General features: G+C 32.5%; 1 protein-coding gene across 4 annotated transcripts in view; it reads right to left on the reverse strand.

Moving 5' to 3' along the window:
* Nucleotides 1–20,770, reverse strand: part of LOC148606568 (ATP-binding cassette sub-family C member 9-like) — a 66,892-nt gene that overhangs the window by 25,722 nt on the left and 20,400 nt on the right. For all 4 annotated transcript variants that reach the window (XM_088547202.1, XM_088547205.1, XM_088547203.1 and 1 more), the window contains 12 exons: nucleotides 18,726–18,888; nucleotides 16,789–16,829; nucleotides 15,902–16,150; nucleotides 14,907–15,165; nucleotides 12,674–12,880; nucleotides 9,452–9,557; nucleotides 7,017–7,112; nucleotides 5,675–5,759; nucleotides 4,398–4,478; nucleotides 3,360–3,497; nucleotides 2,435–2,559; nucleotides 1,441–1,564 (listed from right to left, as the gene is read on the reverse strand). In XM_088547202.1, coding sequence (XP_088403328.1) covers nucleotides 1,441–1,564; nucleotides 2,435–2,559; nucleotides 3,360–3,497; nucleotides 4,398–4,478; nucleotides 5,675–5,759; nucleotides 7,017–7,112; nucleotides 9,452–9,557; nucleotides 12,674–12,880; nucleotides 14,907–15,165; nucleotides 15,902–16,150; nucleotides 16,789–16,829; nucleotides 18,726–18,888 — 1,674 coding nt within the window. The remainder of the gene's footprint in view (nucleotides 1–1,440; nucleotides 1,565–2,434; nucleotides 2,560–3,359; nucleotides 3,498–4,397; nucleotides 4,479–5,674; nucleotides 5,760–7,016; nucleotides 7,113–9,451; nucleotides 9,558–12,673; nucleotides 12,881–14,906; nucleotides 15,166–15,901; nucleotides 16,151–16,788; nucleotides 16,830–18,725; nucleotides 18,889–20,770) is intronic.

Raw genomic sequence — 20,770 nt, forward strand, 5'->3', positions numbered from 1 at the left:
TTTTTCAGAAAATTGTTCCCACCATATCTACAGGAAGAATGTGTTAAAATTTCAAGCTGTTGGTGAGTAGTTGCTGAGAAAACTGCTACAAAAAAATTGTTATGGAAACATAATGACACACGGAAACAGACACATAGGGTCACAGATATGGGTAAGACAGGGTATCCCCATTCAGAAGGAGTATAATAATATGGTCACCTAGAAATTAATACAAAAAACTTTTACCTCAGATCATGCAGCATTACAATTGGATGCACTAAGCTTTCTAAACAATTAATGTTAAATATACACTATGAAAAAATTGTTATTACTCCTGTACAAACTTCCAACTGTTGCTTCCATTTTCTGGCATTTAATTGGCTCATGTTTAAAAAATGGCAAAATATCTTGAAGAAAAATTACTTAAGTTGTTTAAAAAATTGAAAATTGCTGGGGATTTGGTGGATGACTACCTTATTGGCAATTATACCATGTCCTATTTTTTTGTATTTTTAGGGAAATTGTATGTATTTATAAGGATATTTATATTGTTCTTTTTCAACTTTAGTAGCAGTCTTTGTAAGAATCATGCAAATTCTGTAATCTGTGATACACTCTAAAAAAGGCTACACATTTTTATTTTTGTTATTAAGTGATTTTATACGTCTATATAATGAAATGAAAAATCATTCATTCCAATTTCTCTGTTCTTAATAGCAAATTCACATAAAAAATCCAATAGATTCCACTGTATTACTTAGTTATCTCCCTTAATTTTGAACTCTACAGTACATTCTTTTTATGAGCAACTCGGCAGGTGTTTCTAGAAAAGCATATGACGCTTACTCTACCAGGCACCTGGTCCATGCTCCCAGTTTTTAGTGGAGTCTGAGTTGCTCATTTGCTTTTGTTACTTTGTATGTATGATTTTAGTTACTTTATGTTCTTTGTTGTGTATGTCTGTTTTCCATGTCTGGTCTTTGTACCTGGATTACATTCTTTTGATTACTGCTATAACCTTGATTCCCTTGATTACTCTTTATAATTTATATTTCCTAATAACAGGGACTATATTCTATGTTAATATCTGTTTACTATAACATTTGGAACAAAATATCAAAAATAAAAATATTTTTTATTCTGAACATGTATCACATTTTGCCTGATTCTTATTTTGACTGCTACTTAAAATCATCTAGCCTAAAATAAATTATTAAAAAACGTATATTTCAGAGAGAAAAAAATTCAACAGATTAAATTATAAATCCATGAAAGCTTCAATAATTTTTTAGTGAGTGGAGGAAAAAAAAATTCATTTTAATTTTTTCCGTAGAATCTTAGGACTAATGTAGGGATTGTTCACAAAATAGGGATATTATAGAAAAAAATGGAAATAGAGTCTCTTGAAGGCCTGTATTTCTAACAGAGACAACATTACTTTAACCCTGCATTACTACTTACAATGGAGGTCTGATGCTGTAACTCACTAACACTGGGGTAGCTATGTTTTCTCCCGTCTAATCCAGGTGACACTGGACTTCCAACCTTAGCCTCAATAGAGCCCTCTGATGGTCTCTCAGTCTCTCTGAAAAACAAGTCTTACTTAAATAAAAAAATGAACCTGTCATGTTATGGATACCCCACTCGTACAGGAAGTTGATATGGAACAACGTCCAAAATCACTTACAACATCTACAATCTATATAAAGCCAATAACCGAATTTGACATCGATCCATACATTGGGAGCCAAGATAATTGCGAGAAATTTGGATGATCAGAATGTTGGACAGACAGACAGACATGGCGATTCTAATAAACCATCTACTCATTGAGTGGGGGTATAATATATGAACTTAATAAAAAAAAAAACAAAAAAAAAAAAAAAAACTACCTCTATTTTGATTAGCTGTGTTCCTGTTATGCTGAAATTAAGTTTAATGAACTATACAAATGTAGAATACAAGTGTACTATCCATAGAAATATATTTTATGTAAAATTTACTTTAAGTAATTAATTGCTTATAAACTTTTAGTTCAACAAGAACTAAATATTTTTTGTGCAAATTTAAAATTCATCATATGAAACCTAAATAATGCTGCCAAAAGTTTTTTACTTACTATGACCTTTGACCTACTTATTTTCACATCAGTGATATCCTCCTTGTCACGGACACAACTTTTCTTCACTGAAAATTTCACTAAACTACAAGGGGAAACTAAAGTTATGCTACTGAAACAAATTTCTTTAAAAAATCTTTTTGAGGAACTGTGACCTTGACCTAACTCTGACCCGAAAATGAAGTGGTTTCCTTGTTACCCATGCTGCCATGTGTACCAGTTGTATTTAAGTTCACCTAGGTAAATTTCAATTATGAGGCAGAAATTATTTACAAATGGAAAGACAGATGAAGGGATCCACAGATGGAAAGACAGATGAGAAGCAATAAATGTTACCTTGACTCAATATTTGTTGCCTCCCTAAGAGCCTTTCTCCAGGACTCGTACAATTCAGGATCAACCTTCTTTACATCATTCAATTTACCCTGATATTGAATCTCACCATTGGACATTACAATTACCTGAAAAATGCGTCATTTTCTATGAAAAACTATAACTAAATCATGTCCTTACATTGTCTTAAAACATGTGCTTTTACAGTATGAATCAAGTTTTGGTATTATGAAAATGATGTGCATGTATTATATAAATATGTGCTTGCGTTGTGGAAAATAAGTTCTAGCATTGTAGAGGTGATGTGCTTGCATTGTGTAGTTCCTGCACTTGTTTTATCTGGATCATGTGCTTATTTGTTTTCTTTTGTATAGAAATATAGTGCATGTATTTGTGAAGTAAATACTATGTGCTTGTTCCATGTAGAGGATATGCTTGTATTATTCAGAGCACATGCTTGTTTCATGTAGAGGATATACTTGTATTATTCAAAGCATGTGCTTGTTTCATGTAGAGGATATACTTGTATTATTCAGAGCATGTGCTTGTTTCGTGTAGAGGATATGCTTGTATTATTCAAAGCATATGCTTGTTTCATGTAGAGGATATGCTTGTATTATTCTTAGCATGTGCTTGTTCCATGTAGAAGATATGCTTGTATTATTCAGGGCATGTGCTTGCATTGTGTAAATCATATGCTTGTATAATGTAAGAGGTATTGAGTAGTTTGTCCTGGTTACCAGTTAGCCCAGGTCATTTAATGCTTGATGGTTTTGCTCTCTCACAATCTTGTGCACACAAATATGCATGCAATAATCCTGTTGTATTGGGTTCTTTTTTTATTCACTTTTTGACACTATATCAGAATGAAAATCAAGATGCATTTGAAATATACTCTTTTTTATCATTGAACAACACATGCACTTACATGGCTTGCATAAGAAAGATACTGAAGCTGGTGTGTGGCTAATATCACAGTTCTTTTCTTCTTCAGCATTCTGTGTACAATGGCTTCTTCAAATACATGCTTTCCTACATGGGCATCTAACGCTGAGAAGGGGTCGTCCTGAGGAATAAAAAAAAAGTCATCATTCAGCTTCTTTTTTCATCAGTATGAAAGTCAATATGAGGATAAAAATAGTTCAAAACATAAAGAAATCATTAGGACAAGAGTGTGTGCTTTACAAATGTTACAAAATAGTAGTATTTGATTGCCAAATGATAAACTATTTTATCTACGAATATTTTGAATGCTCTTGTCAAATTAGATGCTTCAAAGAAGTTACTTCCTGTCAAATGTCTGAAAATGCCTTGAGTTATAACATTTTTAAGGTTCTGAGTTCAATGGTTAGCTTCATCAAAATATGAAATGAGTTTATTCCATTAAAACTGCCTATTCTGAGATACCTCAGTGTGAAATAAAATTGAATCATCTCTGAACATATTTCATAAATTTGGGCCTGAAATAGCACATAATGTCCCTATTCCTTTCATACTGATGCAACTAAAACTTGTCTGCAGAATACCTCACATGTATGCATTTGCTTCATAATTTACAAAGATGGAAAATTATAATTTGCGCAGTGACAATGAGGTAGATAAGGGAATTCTCCAATTCTAAGCCAGTGATTAAAAATGCATGTGACCTTTTAACAATAGGGTGGTGATTAAATTTCTGTGAATCTTTTCCTGTCATTTGACATTTTACAAGTTTTCTACAGATTCCATGGCAGAAATTTATTCCCCTTCAGCCTATTTTTGATTTAAACTATCTATGGTAAAATTAATGCTCCCATGTTGAAAATCCTCATTTTACCCACTATCTATGGTAAAATTAAAGCTCTCGTGTTGAAAATCCTCATTTTACCATACTGAGTAGAGAAACACTTTAAACCACCCACTACTAAAAGATAACTCATGTACAACATTATGTAGGCGTTTATTTGTAAAATAAAATGTTACAAACCAATATAAGTGTGTCAGCCTTGGAATAGAGAGCCCTGGCAATGCTTATTCTCTGCTTCTGGCCACCGCTTAAGTTAATTCCCTTTTCAAAAGAAAATGCAGTATTTAAATTACAGGTTAACTTTTTTTCAGAAGTAAACTTTTGTCGTGCAATGGAGTAAAGGAGTAATCATAAAATAATTTATTGGAAAGCATAAATATTAAAATAGAATCATGGGTACTGAGCATGGGTTCTCAGCAAATGTAACGCTTTCATATTCACCCTTACAATCATTGTATGTATATGATAAAGAATCTGGTTGTTATCTACTAAACAATGTTGAGTTATCTCCCTTAGTAATTTTTCCTATGAAAATAATCATGACTATAATGACATCTAATTTGTAATACAGAAAATCACTTGACAAAACCATTATATGCAGTATTTAAATTACAGGTTAACTTTTTTTCAGAAGTAAACTTTTGTCGTGCAATGGAGTAAAGGAGTAATCATAAAATAATTTATTGGAAAGCATAAATATTAAAATAGAATCATGGGTACTGAGCATGGGTTCTCAGCAAATGTAACGCTTTCATATTCACCCTTACAATCATTGTATGTATATGATAAAGAATCTGGTTGTTATCTACTAAACAATGTTGAGTTATCTCCCTTAGTAATTTTTCCTATGAAAATAATCATGACTATAATGACATCTAATTTGTAATACAGAAAATCACTTGACAAAACCATTATATGCAGTATTTAAATTACAGGTTAACTTTTTTTCAGAAGTAAACTTTTGTCGTGCAATGGAGTAAAGGAGTAATCATAAAATAATTTATTGGAAAGCATAAATATTAAAATAGAATCATGGGTACTGAGCATGGGTTCTCAGCAAATGTAACGCTTTCATATTCACCCTTACAATCATTGTATGTATCTGATAAAGAATCTGGTTGTTATCTACTAAACAATGTTGAGTTATCTCCCTTAGTAATTTTTCCTATGAAAATAATCATGACTATAATGACAACTAATTTGTAATACAGAAAATCACTTGACAAAACCATTATATACCTCCAACAGAAGAAAGATATTCCACACATGTCACAAGTGAAAATAGAAATTCTTTTTACTGGTACATGTACATGTTTACTGGTGCATGTACATGCAATGTCATCATCTAGATCTTTACTATATACTTTTTAATTTCTTCCTGCCATTTCCAAACAACTTTTAAAAACTTTTAATAAATAACACTAAGTATTTTTTTCAGATGGACTTCAATTACAGACCTTTTCTCCTATTTCTGTATTATCTCCAGCAGGTAACATTGCTATGTCAGGTTGTAAGGCACAGGACTGTAGTACACTCTTGTATCTAATTGGTTGTAATAAAAATATAAGATAATAAGAGAAACAGAACTGTACTCTGTAAGCAGTTGATTATCACATTTCTACAATCATGACAGTTGCCTTTCTAATTTTGGGGTTATGCAGAGAAATTTAACTACCAAGCAAATGTCAAACTGAGAATTATATTGACAATAATACACTAGTTAATTATGTTTTATCATTACTTAGTATTTGACAAAGAGTTAGTTTCTGACAGTGCTAATATGGATACACAATCACTAAGTAAAAAGTCAAAGTGACTGGTCTTTTTATGAAAATTCTAGATTTATAATTTTGTAAAAATTCAGACAAACAAAACCTTAATTTAAACTACAACATATATGTATCAAAATAAATTCATATAACAAAGATCAATTCATTATCCACAAAAGAAATGTCTATAAAACATGACAGAAAACATGTTTGGACCAGTGGGTAAACTAAGTCGAGAGCCTAATAGACCCGCTTTAATCATTCATTGCAAGGGCAAAATTAGGAAAATCATAAGTAGTATGTACCAATCCTAGAGCAAGCGATGCCTTTTCTGTGCATTAGCAGACACTACGTTATCTTAATATCATCCCTGTGAGTAAAACTGACCTCCATGTACTGTGAGCATATTAAGTAGCACTCCAGCTAAGAATCATGCATAATGTGATACATGGGTAAAAAGCCCACATATTGTTATTTTTGATATTTTGTTTGAATTGCCATAGTAAACAGAAAGTAACATTCAGTTATTAACATAACCCGTGTTCTTAGGAGATAAAAATTAAGGGAGATAACTCTGTAAATGACACTCAAATACAATAGAATCTATTGGATTTCCAAAGTAGATTAACTCCTACGAGCAGAGAGATTTGAATGAATAATTACACATTTCATAATATAAACCCATGAAACAACCTAACTACAAAAATAAAGATATGTAACCTTTTTTGGGGGTGTATCACAATTTTCAGATTTTGCATGATTCTTACAAAGACAGCTAATTAATTTTTAACAATTCTGTCAAGTAAACATACTTTAACATATCCAAGAAATGATAAGCATTATATAAATTTAAAAATCAATTTCCCAGGTACTATGCTTTTCTGTCCACCAGAAAAATAGCAAAAATTAGTACACAGCAAAACTAATAAGATTATAGTATCTGGAAGACAATTCATTATCTCTGACAGAAAAACTTACTTCAATGTAAATGACACATCAAACAATAAATCATCCTGGAGAGAAAACTTACCTTCTCCATGTATATGGCAGACCAAACAATATATTATCCCTGAGAGTATCATGAAGTAACCATGGTTTCTGGGCTGCATAGGCTATTTTAGATCCTCTGTAAAAAGGTGAAAACTGATTTGTTCATCATGTCATAGTTTTCCTTTCCTCTTTCGTCTACCCCGGACTTGACTTTTTATGAGCAGCTTGGCAGGTGTTTTGAGAAAAGCAGAGGACGCTTACCCTAATGATGCACCTGGTCCATTCTCCCTGTTTTCAGAGGAGTCTGAGTTGGTCAAAAAATTACTTTTGTTACTTTGTATGTATTATTTCAGTTACTTTATGTTCTTTGTTATGTTACTTACTCTGTTTTCTATGTCTGGTCTTTGCCCCTGGATTACATTCTTTTGATTACCTCTGAATCTCAGTGTCCTTGATTACTCTTGTTTTATATGCACTAAAACATGTACTCATTTCCAAAAATAGAATTTCCTTTTAATATATATTTATAATAGCCTAACTTATCAATGACAAATCAGACTGTGATATTTGTCACTACAATTCATCCATACAGAAGGAGTTACAAAACTTGCTATTAATTCTTTTACTGAACTCAGTATTGGGATAGAAATGGCAAGTAAGGCTATCAAAAGGGGGATACAAACTGAATGATATCAATCTAATAGAATGCTGCCCCTCCTGGATAGTGGTAGTACAAAAGGGGAGGTACAAACTGAATGATATCAATTTAATAGAATGCTGCCCCTCCTGGATAGTGGTAGTACAAAAGGGGAGGTACAAACTGAATGATATCAATTCAATAGAATGCTGCCCCTCCTGGATAGTGGCAGTATAAAAGGGGGTACAAACTGAATGATATCAATTTAATAGAATGCTGCCCCTCCTGGCTAGTGGTAGTACAAAAGGGGAGGTACAAACTGAATGACATCAATTCAATAGAATGCTGCCCTTCCTGGATAGTGGCAGTATAAAAGGGGGTACAAACTGAATGATATCAATTTAATAGAATGCTGCCCCTCCTGGATAGTGGTAGTACAAAAGGGGAGGTACAAACTGGATGATATCAATTTAATAGAATGCTGCCCCTCCTGGATAGTGGAAGTATAAAAGGGGGTACAAACTGAATGATATCAATTTAACAGAATGCTGCCCCTCCTGGATAGTGGCAGTATAAAAGGGGGTACAAACTGAATGATATCAATTTAATAGAATGCTGCCCCTTCTGGATAGTGGTAGTACAAAAGGGGAGGTACAAACTGAATGATATCAATTTAATAGAAAGCTGCCCTCCTGGATAGTGGCAGTATAAAAGGGGGTACAAACTGAATGATATCAATTTAATAGAATGCTGCCCCTTCTGGATAGTGGTAGTACAAAAGGGGAGGTACAAACTGAATGATATCAATTTAATAGAAAGCTGCCCTCCTGGATAGTGGCAGTATAAAAGGGGGTACAAACTGAATGATATCAATTTAACAGAATGCTGCCCCTCCTGGATAGTGGCAGTATAAAAGGGGGATACAAACTGAATGATATCAGTTTAATAGAATGCTGCTCCTCCTGGATAGTGGTAGTACAAAAGGGGAGGTACAAACTGAATGATATCAATTTAATAGAAAGCTGCCCTCCTGGATAGTGGCAGTATAAAAGGGGGTACAAACTGAATAATATCAATTTAACAGAATGCTGCCCCTCCTGGATAGTGGCAGTATAAAAGGGGGATACAAACTGAATGATATCAGTTTAATAGAATGCTGCTCCTCCTGGATAGTGGTAGTACAAAAGGGGAGGTACAAACTGAATGATATCAATTTAATAGAAAGCTGCCCTCCTGGATAGTGGCAGTATAAAAGGGGGTACAAACTGAATGATATCAATTTAACAGAATGCTGCCCCTCCTGGATAGTGGCAGTATAAAAGGGGGTAAAAACTGAATGATATCAATTTAACAGAATACTGCCCCTTCTGGATAGTGGTAGTACAAAAGGGGGTACAAACTGAATGATATCAATTTAATAGAATGCTGCCCCTTCTGGATAGTGGTAGAACAAAAGGGGGTACAAACACATTCCTATCACTATATACCCCCTACTTTGCAAAAAGAGGATACTTAATTCAGGAGGTAGACCTACATTAAGGGAAATAAACAGTGATATGTTTGTATTATATTCAATTTCACCAAAGCCTCTCATGCTTTTGTTTGAGGCAGAATAAAATGAATCCAAGTTAATTAGATACTTAAATAAGAGTGATGTAAAATGCTGAATACAAATGTTCCAATGATTTTTCAGTTTTTTTGAGTTGTGTCCCTTACCCTTGGTCTACCTCCTTAAATACAATTACTATTGACAAAAAAAAAACCTTAAACGAAACTTCATCAGTATTCCTGATTTAAATTTTCAATTTAAATCTATTTTTTAAATACATCTGACTTACTTGTGCCAATCAACACGGCCATTTAAAGTTAACATTTCACCCAGCATGGCACTCAGCAGTGAAGTTTTCCCTGAGCCTACAGTCCCAACAATTATAGTCAGCTTGCCTGAAAAACAATCAAATATGCAGATTTTTACCACTTTATTTATAAGGTTATTTTTGGTAGGTGTAAAATTTGGCTATTCCTAGGCATAAAAGTAAAGAAAACAAAATACTGAGTAAAACTCAAAAAGGATATCCCCTGGCATCCACATATTACAGTACTGAACCAATCCATGCAACAAAAACTGCAATCAGTCATTGATCACCTATCAGTTTCTGATCAGTCATAGATCCATCAAATCCATCGGTTAAACCAGTGATCGCATCACGTGACCATAGAGAGGTTTCCGTTGTTTTCTTTGTCAATTTTATACATATTTACATAATGCTATAAATTTAAATATAATTTTGTACATTTACTTCACATAAGTTCTATTTTTAACAGACTATTCGTCATTTTACATAACAAAACTGCGATCAGACTGGTCATCAGTTATCGATCCGTCAGTGATCAATCAGTAAGCGGTCATCCATCTGTCAAACTGTTGCACTACTATCTATACAATAACCTTATACAACCCACCTCCAATTTTGCTCACAGGGGTATAAAAATTTGGCACATGCTTAATGGTCCACTAAGTACAATAGCCCTCAGTAAATTTTGTATGGAATTTATTTTTGAGTTTTTAGACTGGCTGCTATTCCAATTGTTTACAAATATATTAAATATAATCCATTCAAAGAATTGTACAAAAAATTAGGCTTTTAAACATAGATGTCATCAATATTTATTGTAATTCTATTTTTGTTAACACTTATGAAATGTATGAATGATATACACATCTAACCAAATTCTACAGCCAATGCAAGGCTGCACTTCTATAAGCTTTGAAGTCAGAACTAATATTTCATTGCTCCAAAAACAATTATGAATATGAAGTAGTATGCCTTGTCATGCAAAGAATATGCCTACTTATACAGGACTTTGATAAAGGAAAGCACCCAAAATTGCTTACAATATTTGTGACAGAACTCAGACAGATGGATGATGGATGGTATGAAAGACGGAATGATGGGTGGGTGGATGGACAAGAGGATTCCAAAATAACACCTACTTGTTGAGTGGGGGTATCATGTATAACTTTAATTGACGCATAACTCTACTTCAGTGATCATTAAATTCTAATTTTGTAAATTTATGTATAATCATTATGTTAAGCTCAAAAGAATTGACTAATTCATAATCTGATCCATAATCTATTAGCTGTAGTCAAGTTTATGCAAAAGCTACATGTATGTTAAAAATGTCTAGTTAAGTCTTCAATAATCAATAAAGCATCAAATGAGAACTGAATTCTCACGAATTTTGTGTGTAAAGCCCATCAAAGTTAGACAGAATTGATTGTGGTCATCACATCCCTGCATCCTTATTTTTTGAAGCGAATTAGGTTACCATAGATCATCTGGCAGTAAATTTTAAGTACATGGGAATCAACCTTAACTGTATTTTACGATTTCCTTATTGTGTTAAGGTTTGAAAAGATTAAGTTTAGCTGCACTTATCATCCAGTAACTTAAAAACTCAATACTCTGAGAGAAAAGAGGGCCATAATTCCTAATGGAAAATGTGAAAAATAATTTCTTCTTATATGGTTAACGCAATCACTCTCTAAACCAATCAATTCTAAACCTCTTTAAGTTGTACTGAAGCTGGTGATAGAACTTTTATCAAGATCCATTCAGTACACAAAAGAACTAAGAGACTAAGGATGGTACAAACACAACATGCACAGGATAACAGCATCATTGCATGATTGAAAAGGTTTTGATAATTAATAAAATTTAGGCTACTTCTCAATAAATTGTTATCACAGAGTGTATGTGTAAAATTGACATGAATTTGTGAAGCAATTATGGTAATGCATCTGTACACCAAATATCATTGACCTAGCATAAGGGGTTCATGTTTAAATGAACTTATCAGAAAACTTAACATTAAACTTTAACATTGAATTTTCTAGGTCAACAGACCATGACTTGACTGCAGGGGTATATGTGTAAAATTTCATCGCAGGCAAGATAAAAAACAAGAGAAATAAACAAACTTATCAACAAGATGGCAATGGCAGTTAAGTTTCAAAGTGCTAAATTCCGGACATAAGGCACTCCTCAAAGCAACAAGAGGCTCCCAGGAGCCTGAATCGCTCACCTGGTTAAATTCTGCCCTTCAAACCCAATAAACTTAACAAGAAAAGTGTCCAAGAAGTCTTTGGTAGAACTTATCATCAGATCTTTTCAACAACTGAAAGTTTCTTTTAATCTATCTGAGTTTTCAAGATATTGACTAAAAACTGTTTAAAAAAAAGTCATTTTTCCCCTTTCAAGGGCAATAACTCTTAAAATGAGCCATCAGACAACTTTTATCCCTGAAAACATTTGTAGTCCTAATAATATGGATCATTTCAGCTATGGAAAGAATTTAGCTAAACCTAACAGTTTTGGAGATAGATGGATCAAAAATCTCCACATCAGTTCTATGCAGGATACACCAAGAAACATTTGTACCAAGTTTGGTTTCAATTGATCAAATAATGTCAGAGGAGAAGATTTTTGAAAGAAATAACATTAAAAATAGCAAAAATCATTGAAAAAGGGCAATAACTCCAACATGGCCTAACGGATTAAAACCAAAATTTGACCAGCGATAGATCTCATCATGCTGAACACTTTTACCTGGAAAGAATTTAGCTAAACCTAATGATTTAAGAGATATACGTGAAAAACTACTCTCTGACCCCTATGTTCTATTTTTAGTAACGTCGGCCATGTCTTTCGATGAATAAAAAATTCCCACACCAGTTCTATGCAGGATACCCCAAGAAACATTCCTATCAAGTTTGGTTTTAATTAGTCAAGTAGTTTCAAAGAAGAAAACTTTTGTATAATTGTTAATGACGACGACAGAGGCCAAGTGATGGCAATAGCTCACTTGGCCTTTGGCCAGGTGAGCTAAAAATGAGCTGTTAGATAAAACATGAATTCCACAGCTCTTAGAGTATTACCAAAATTAAAATACAGTGTTTAAATGCATTTTAACAAAAAAGTACTATCAAGAGCAGGGTTTTATTCCCTTGAGAAGAACACAGCTATTCTTTCAACAACAGAGCACATAAAGTTTACCTGTAGGTATTTTAAGATTGATATCTTTTAAAACTGGATCCTTAGTAACCAGATCCCAGGAGAAGGAACCATTAGATATCTCAACAACCATCCTGGCTTCAATGACAGTCACTTTCTCTGCTACTTCTTCCTCATCTTCAGTAGAGACACCACTCGTGTGCCGCTTTCTGGACTTTTTGTCGGTAGTATCATTGACTGTTAGACCAACTATAAAGAAAATTTTATTTGTAAGTACAGGCTCATTCAAGATTCGTGTATGGATTCAATTAAATAATATTTTCCACCATTTTTTTTGCCAGTTCACTATAAACCAGTCATTTTTATAACAACTTACCCAACCTTTCTTATTACGTTACCAAAGGTGTAAGATTTTGAAAAATCTAAAGCTGAAATTAAAATAAAATGGAATGAATTTCCAAATGGGGCCTTATCTCCGGCTTTGACAAGGGCACCCAAGTGGGAGATGGATAGTTAATTATTTTAAGTATTATTGGGAGGCTTTGGTGAAAGCAGGAGACCTAACACATATGCATTTCCTGGTTTTCAGATCACTGATAGGGCTTACTGGATATATTAACATTACAAATATTAGTTTAACAAAATAAACAGACTTATCACATTTTTCACGGTTCTTAATTTAAAACTGCAGTTAAAACTTTTAAGTACTATTCTGTGTAAGAATCAGGCAATGGGTGGTACATCATTTTCCCCATTTGGTCATTTTTGCCTAAAATATATTCAGTACATAAAAAAAACAACCAAAAACTATTTAAGTTTATCCTGAAGTATCTGTGACGTAGATATTTTTTTACTGCTTATATAGGGAAAGAGTGTGGTAATATTTTCTTGCCATTTTTCTGCTGTGCTTTTCAACTAAATTTGACCTATCAATATTTTGAAAAGGCAAATTTTACCAACACTTTTATGGTTATTTCTGGTGGTTATCAGGTATAATTAATTGGTTAATGCATTAAAATCTCTGCGTTTTTCCTTCATGTGCCACACCTTATATACATTTTGCCTGATTCTTAGACAAAGAAGTACTTAAAGCTGGAAGGGGTAATTCAAAGTTAAATAGTTGACCAGTACTTTTTTTCAATTGAGGCATGAAAGAATTTACCAGTAAACACAATTTTCATACTACAAAACATTTTGGCCTTTTCCAAACAGCAAAAATTACTACCAACCAATATGTTCAATAGACAATATTTAGGGTCTTTCAGTGAAATATTGCATGGAAAGATTGGGGCGCACTTTATATTATACTGAATACCCTAAGCAACTTATTTTTGTCAGATTTTTTTAAATTAATGAAAATAAACCTCTCACCTGTCAGTTTTTATTAAATTAATAAAAATCAACCTCTCACTGTAAAAAAAACTAAGTACTGCAAGTAATTTCTGCCTCTATAGAATATCTTCCATAATGAAAATTATAGAAATTAGGACTGTTCCAGTAAAACATATGAGAGAAGGGGGGCACTTTTATTCTTTTTATATGGGTGGGTGTTCACTCCCTTTACAAAAAAGAAAGTTTAATACAAAACATTAATAAAACTTCAATGGGTGGTCCCCTGGTGAAAAAGTGCCTTCATCGGGTACCTCATATCTTTTAATGGAACCGGCCTTAGATAAATTGTAGGTGATGGGTGTAGTGAAAAAAGCTTTCCAATCCCCACTTCAAATGTTTTTTGTGAATATAGCCCTCACAGTTTTTGCTCAATGCTAAATACATGTATTCAGTGGAAATATATTTTAAAATAGTTAAGTCATTAGAAAAGCTCATGAAAGCTTATGTTTATTGCAAATATGAAACACAACTATAAATTTAAAAAAAACCCTTACTTACTTGACTTTTCATAATGGGTCATTAGAATATTTAATGATACCCTGTCACGTTGACAAACAAATTTGTGGGTAAAAACAACTTAAAATGGTGATAACTTTAGTGTAAATCATCTGATCAAACTGAAATTCAAACTTTCACTTTATTTTATGATATTCAATAACTATACAAAGTAAGAATAAAATCCTTCATATTCAAACCATCATAGGGGAGCTGGTCAGACAGACAGATGTACATGCAAATTTTCAGAGGGTATCACATATAATACATCGCCACTTCGTGTGTTGGGATATGTAAAAAGATCAAGACAACAGCATTTTTAAATGTGACAAATGGACAAAAGTAAACACTCCACCTATGTCAATCACAGCAAATTAGTAACCATTACCATGTTTTTTATCTCCACTATGGTGTCTCTCTTTCATTTCAATGGCTTTACCAAGCGAGTCATGACTATTCTGGCGGCTATGGTTGGGCGATTTCTGGAAGTGATTTATATCCCGTAATTCTGCGTGGCTGTTCTGTCTACTGTGACCCGGTGATCTAGATAGGTTACTCTCCAAGGAACTGTCACTGGCTACACTATGAAATGACAGACTACGAGGTGGACCATTGGCCTTATCAACGACAACAGCTACCTTGACTGGCTGGTAATAAAACAATAAATATGATTATTACATAAGGCACTATTTTACTGTTTTTCTATTGGCCAGAAGCAGTACAAGTGATATTCCATTTTCTAACATTTTGATAAGCAAAAAAATGTTTCTGTGCAATAAAATATCATATTGCACTCTCTTAAGATGACAATAAACAATCATGGACTCTAATTCACTCACAGATTATGAAGGCACCATATAATAAAATCAGTAAAATGAAATATTTGTCGACTGTTCCATTTAGGAAAAAGCATATTTATTAACACTTGATACCAAATATTACTCTTGCCATTTCATCAGGAAAAAAATATGTACCTTGGGTAATAAATTTCTGTTCCCTTTATGAGGTCTATACTGTTAACATGTCCTAACAATATGACTTTGCCTTACTATCAAAACCCTTCATTCTGATTGTTATCCCTTCCAACACTACACAGGCATATTTTGAAGTGAGCTTCATGTGAAAATCACATAAAATTCATGTGAAATTAACATGAAATTAATATGAAATTAATGTGTAACTATTTCACATGAAATTAATGTGAAACTTTTTCATGTGAAATTCATATTAAAGTTTCACACCAACTTCAGGTGAACTACTTTAACATAAATTTCACAAGAAATTCGAGTTTAGTCTTCGTATAAAAATCATGTATAGTACTATAGTGCTGCACCTATTTAGCTGGAATGAGATTCAAAGATGATAATAGCCAGAAATTCCTACCTTTCTATCGCCAGCCTCCACACCAATGGACTGGGTTTTGGTCTTATCTTGTGTGTTGAATCCTTCGGCATCATCAGCCAGTAAGTAAGGCATTAACCTCTTTGCACTAACATTAGCATTGATTAGTGAGTTGATGAAGGCAGTAAAAAGTATTGTGGGAAGACGAAGAACATTGAATAGTGCTAGAGTTGACAATGCCTTCCCAGCATCCAATGGGGTATCTTCTAGATATGGGTACAGTAAAAATGTCTGAAAAATTTGACTAGATTTGAAATTGATCCATCTGTTGGGAGCTGAAAAAATTGTTACCAAATTTGAAAGGATGAATTCTAATATACCATCCACTCACAGACTGTATTGTTAAACTTACAATACTATAATACAACCATAAATTTATAAAATAAACAGAACAGCATATCAGTAAAAAATTCTTTTGGTCTTATTAAAGTAATGAAGTTTAGATGTTTATCTATGTCTAATTTCATCACTTTAACAGAACTCTTTCCAAAACAAATTTTATTTTCTTTAATTAAAAATGTTTTCAAAAAAAAACCTTTTTAGTTTTTAAAATAACTAAGAATACTGGTACATTTTACTTAAAATTCCAACAGTAACAGAGAGAAATTCTTGTTCAACAGTGACCCAGAATCCTAATTAATGAGGTAGACCTAGGGTAAGGGACATCACTCTTGAAATCAGTGATATGTTGGCATCATATTCAATTTCAATAAAGCCTTTCAAGCTTTCCTTTGAATCAGCATAAAATCAGTCCATGTTACTTTGATGCTTACATAAGATTGATGTAAAAAGGTGAATACAAACGTTCCAATGATTTGTAAGAGTTGTGTCCCTTACCCTAGGTCTACCTCCTTAAGTCAAGTACTTACAATCATTGTTCCTAAAGTAGGTATTGCTGTACCAGCAAAAGCTGAAATAAACATCACGCCACATCAAGGTTAACTCCATCATACTGCATATAAACATTCATCAAACCTGTTAACCTTCCCTCTTTAGGAGGGAGACTCCCTCTTTTTGGGTCAATCTCCCAATCTGAGAAAGTCTCTTACATTGGAGAGGAGACACAGCTCTTTCACAAATTTCTCCCCCAAAATCTCCCTCTTAACAGAAATACATGTATTGCACAAATTTTGTTCTAAATGGCTTATTAAATTGATATAATTTATGTATATAATTATCACTGAGAAACATTTAACAAAGAATTAATCCTTTTGTTGTACTAATTATTCAAATTTTGAATATAAAACCTGAAGTAAATTAACAAGATTATCATCGATTTTATATCTTTGTCTTATCTGCATACATGGATTTCTAGCAAAATTATCCTTTTTTTTTTCTGAGAAAAAAGGTAGTCATGCTCCATCTCCCTCATAGAAAAGCTGAAAAGAGGGAGATCTCCCTCACAGAAAAGCTGAAGAGAGGGAGATCTCCCTCACAGAAAAGCTGAAGAGAGGGAAATTTCCCTTCTTACGCACTCAAAAGGTTAACAGGTATGATTCATTGGGACAATAAGATAATAATGTCTGTCTCTAAAGTAAACCAAAATCGCTTAAGTCAGATAAAAGTCTTCTATAAAGAGCAATCAAGGGAACCAAGGTTATAGCGGTAATCAAGAGAATGTAATCGAGGGACAAAGACCAGACATGGAAAACAGACAAACACAACAAAGAATATAAGGTAACTAAGTAACTAAAATCATATATACAAAGTAACAAGAGCAAATGAGCAACTCGACTCCACTAAAAACTGGGAGCATGGACCAGATGCACTGGTAGGGTAAGTGTCCTCTGCTTTTCTAGAAATGTTCAGACATGATTTTATGGAGCCAACCAAAAAAGCAGAAATTGTCAAAATCAGATGTAATCATACAATAAAAAAAGAACCATAAATGTAAATTCCAAATATGAAAACGCTGAAGAAAATCATGTCTGAGTGTTACAAGATACATTAAAAAATCTCAAATTAGGTTTTTCTTCCAATCTTCCACAACTGAAATTATAGACAAATCAGATTGCTTGATACATGTAATTAAAGACTTCAGGAAAAACTCCAGAAAAAGAGACAATTCTCAAACGAGATTCTGTTATACATGTAAATGAAATCAACACCAGACTTTTTTTCAAGTTTGAAGAGACTTCCTATGTATAAGTAGATTGTCTCTAAACAGCATAAACAAGAATGGCACAAAAATGTTCCACAATCATTTTAAAAACCACACCCAGAACTCTAATTTGAAAATACTTAAATTTGGGATGAATTTTTTCAGCAATTGCTTTGACAAGTTAGAATACTTTCGTTTGGAAATTTTAGCAGGGTTAATTTCTATAAATTCAAAGAAAACAGTATCCCTAATTTTTTGAAAAATTACACACATGGAAAATACAAGAACTTCAAACCTTCTAAATTTATCCATTCTATAGAAACTTTACAAAAACTCAAACCTTCTAAACTCATCCATTCTATTGAAACTTTAAAAAAACTCAAACCTTCTAAACTCATCCATTCTATTGAAACTTTACAAAAACTCAAACCTTCTAAATTTGTCCATTCTATTGAAACTTTACAAAAACTCAAACCTTCTAAACTCATCCAGGCTACTGAAACTTTACAAAAACTTCAAATTTTCTAAACTCATCCATTCTATTGAAACTTTACAAAAACTCAAACCTTCTAAACTCATCCAGGCTACTGAAACTTTACAAAAACTTAAACCTTCTAAACTCATCCATTCTATTGAAAATTTACAAAAACTCAAACATTCTAAATTTATCCATTCTAATTTCACATAAAACAGTAAAAAACTCACTAAAGAAAATTCTAAAAACAGCAGCTTTAAACAAGGCCCATAACTCTGGTTTTCTGCATTTGTTGATAGCTTTTCTGAATTCTGGTTCCCACGCCAACAGTTTTATAACTCTCATCGACTGGATCATCTCATTGCATTTCTTTACTCTGCAGTCAGCATTGGCCTTTGAAAAGTAAATGTAAAAGTTCAAAATACAAAAGTATTTTTAAGAATAAAGCTCCATAACTCAACATGAAAAATCAGAAATGTATTAAAATTAACAGGGAGGTTTCAAGAACAAAAAGAAATAATATCCTAAAATTTCATGAAAATAGGAACTACTACTAAAGAGTTATAGAATGAAGTTCAATAACTCTAAATTGTAAATCACACAGGTTCAATAATTGAAAGAGAGCTTCCATCAATATAAAGAACATTCCACCAAAGTTTCATTGAAAGTTTTGAACAGTTTTTTTGAGTCATAAACTGAAAACAGAAAGTCTACCAATTTTTTAAGCATAACTCAAAAACGAAATATTTGCAAATAAAAAATTGGAAATTTATCAAAATCAAAAAGGAGCTCACATCAAAAAAAAAAAAAAAAAAAAAAATTATCCAATTTTTACAAAAATTAATGGCAGCATTTTTGAGTTATTGTGTGCAGTGTGAACAACAAGCAGACAAACAGACAGGCAGTGGCATACTATGACGTGCTGACTTTAAAGATAAGTTTGTAAAATTGGAACTATTTATGCACGATACACTTTTTGTATGAAAAGTCATGTAACTCAAAAGGTTTTAATCTATTTTTCACCAAAAAGTTTATATACAGACCTTTTGACCATCATAAGAAACAACTATATTAAGTTTCAATAAATTTAGATTAGTCGTTTTCAAGTTATGGTGTGACATGTTTACAATGTACAGATGGACAGACACAAAGACAAACACCAGACCATTATACAACCTGTAAAAATTTTGACAGTGTATATGAAAATAAGAATCCATAAATTTGACTTCTAACACTATGAAACACTAATCTTTTTTAAAACCATGAAAACTGATACCTGGGCACATATTCACATAACATAATCTGTAAATATTAGCAACTGCAAAAATTAATTCATTTTAACACTATTTATATCTTTGTAAGATCATTTAAAGCTCATTGTAAGAAATCTTCAACTTAAATCATTGAAACAAATCAGATCACATCACACAATAAATATTTAACAGAAATATGTTAACATATTAAAATCAATAATCCAATTGGGACGATCTCATTAAAATTTAAAGTCAATACTGTAAAGTTAATCCATTAGTTGTAATAAACTTAATGAAGAATTTATCAATTTTAACATGTAGAAATATAGATTCTTCTTCAGTAATTAGTGGTTAAAATTATTTCTCAAATTAAGACATTCTTTCAAATATAAATTTTACCATAGAACATGCAGAAATAGTTTAAATGAAGAACAGGTTGAAGGAATATTGGTTTCTAAAATTCTTAAGAAATATTAAGTGTAAAAAAATCTCTCAGTGGCTAAAGGAGGTAAACATAAAGTAAGGGACACAACTCTTACAAATCATTGGAACGTTTGTATTCAGGATCCTTGTATCAATCTCATGGAAGCATCAAAGTAAACTTGGAATGATTTCATTTTGTTTCAATTGAAAGCTAAATAGGCTTTGGTGAAATTGAATATGATAAAGCATATCACTGATCTCAAGAGTTATGTCCCTTACCCTAGGTCTACCTTCTCGAATTATGATAAATACAAATAGTTGACACAATCATAATCTATTATATATAGATTCTCCTCAGTAATGAGTGGTATAAATCATTTCTCCAATCAAGATGGTAAAATTTTCAACATGTGATCTTTAAGTGAGCATGATAAAGTCTTAATTTTACCAAAGAAAGTGGGGATATAATTTAAATTAAGAATAGTCTTCAGGAGAATCTGTTTCTCCTTTTATCTGTAAAAGCTTTGGAAAATGAAAAATAGTGGGAAAACTCTTACAAAATTTGAATCACATGCAATTTTAATCACTGATGAGATGAG

The sequence above is a fragment of the Perna viridis genome, chromosome 9 (assembly GCF_037379345.1).
Source record: "Perna viridis isolate PV_CMFRI_1.1 ecotype Kerala chromosome 9, ASM3737934v1, whole genome shotgun sequence".
Classification (NCBI taxonomy): Eukaryota; Metazoa; Mollusca; class Bivalvia; order Mytilida; family Mytilidae; genus Perna; species Perna viridis.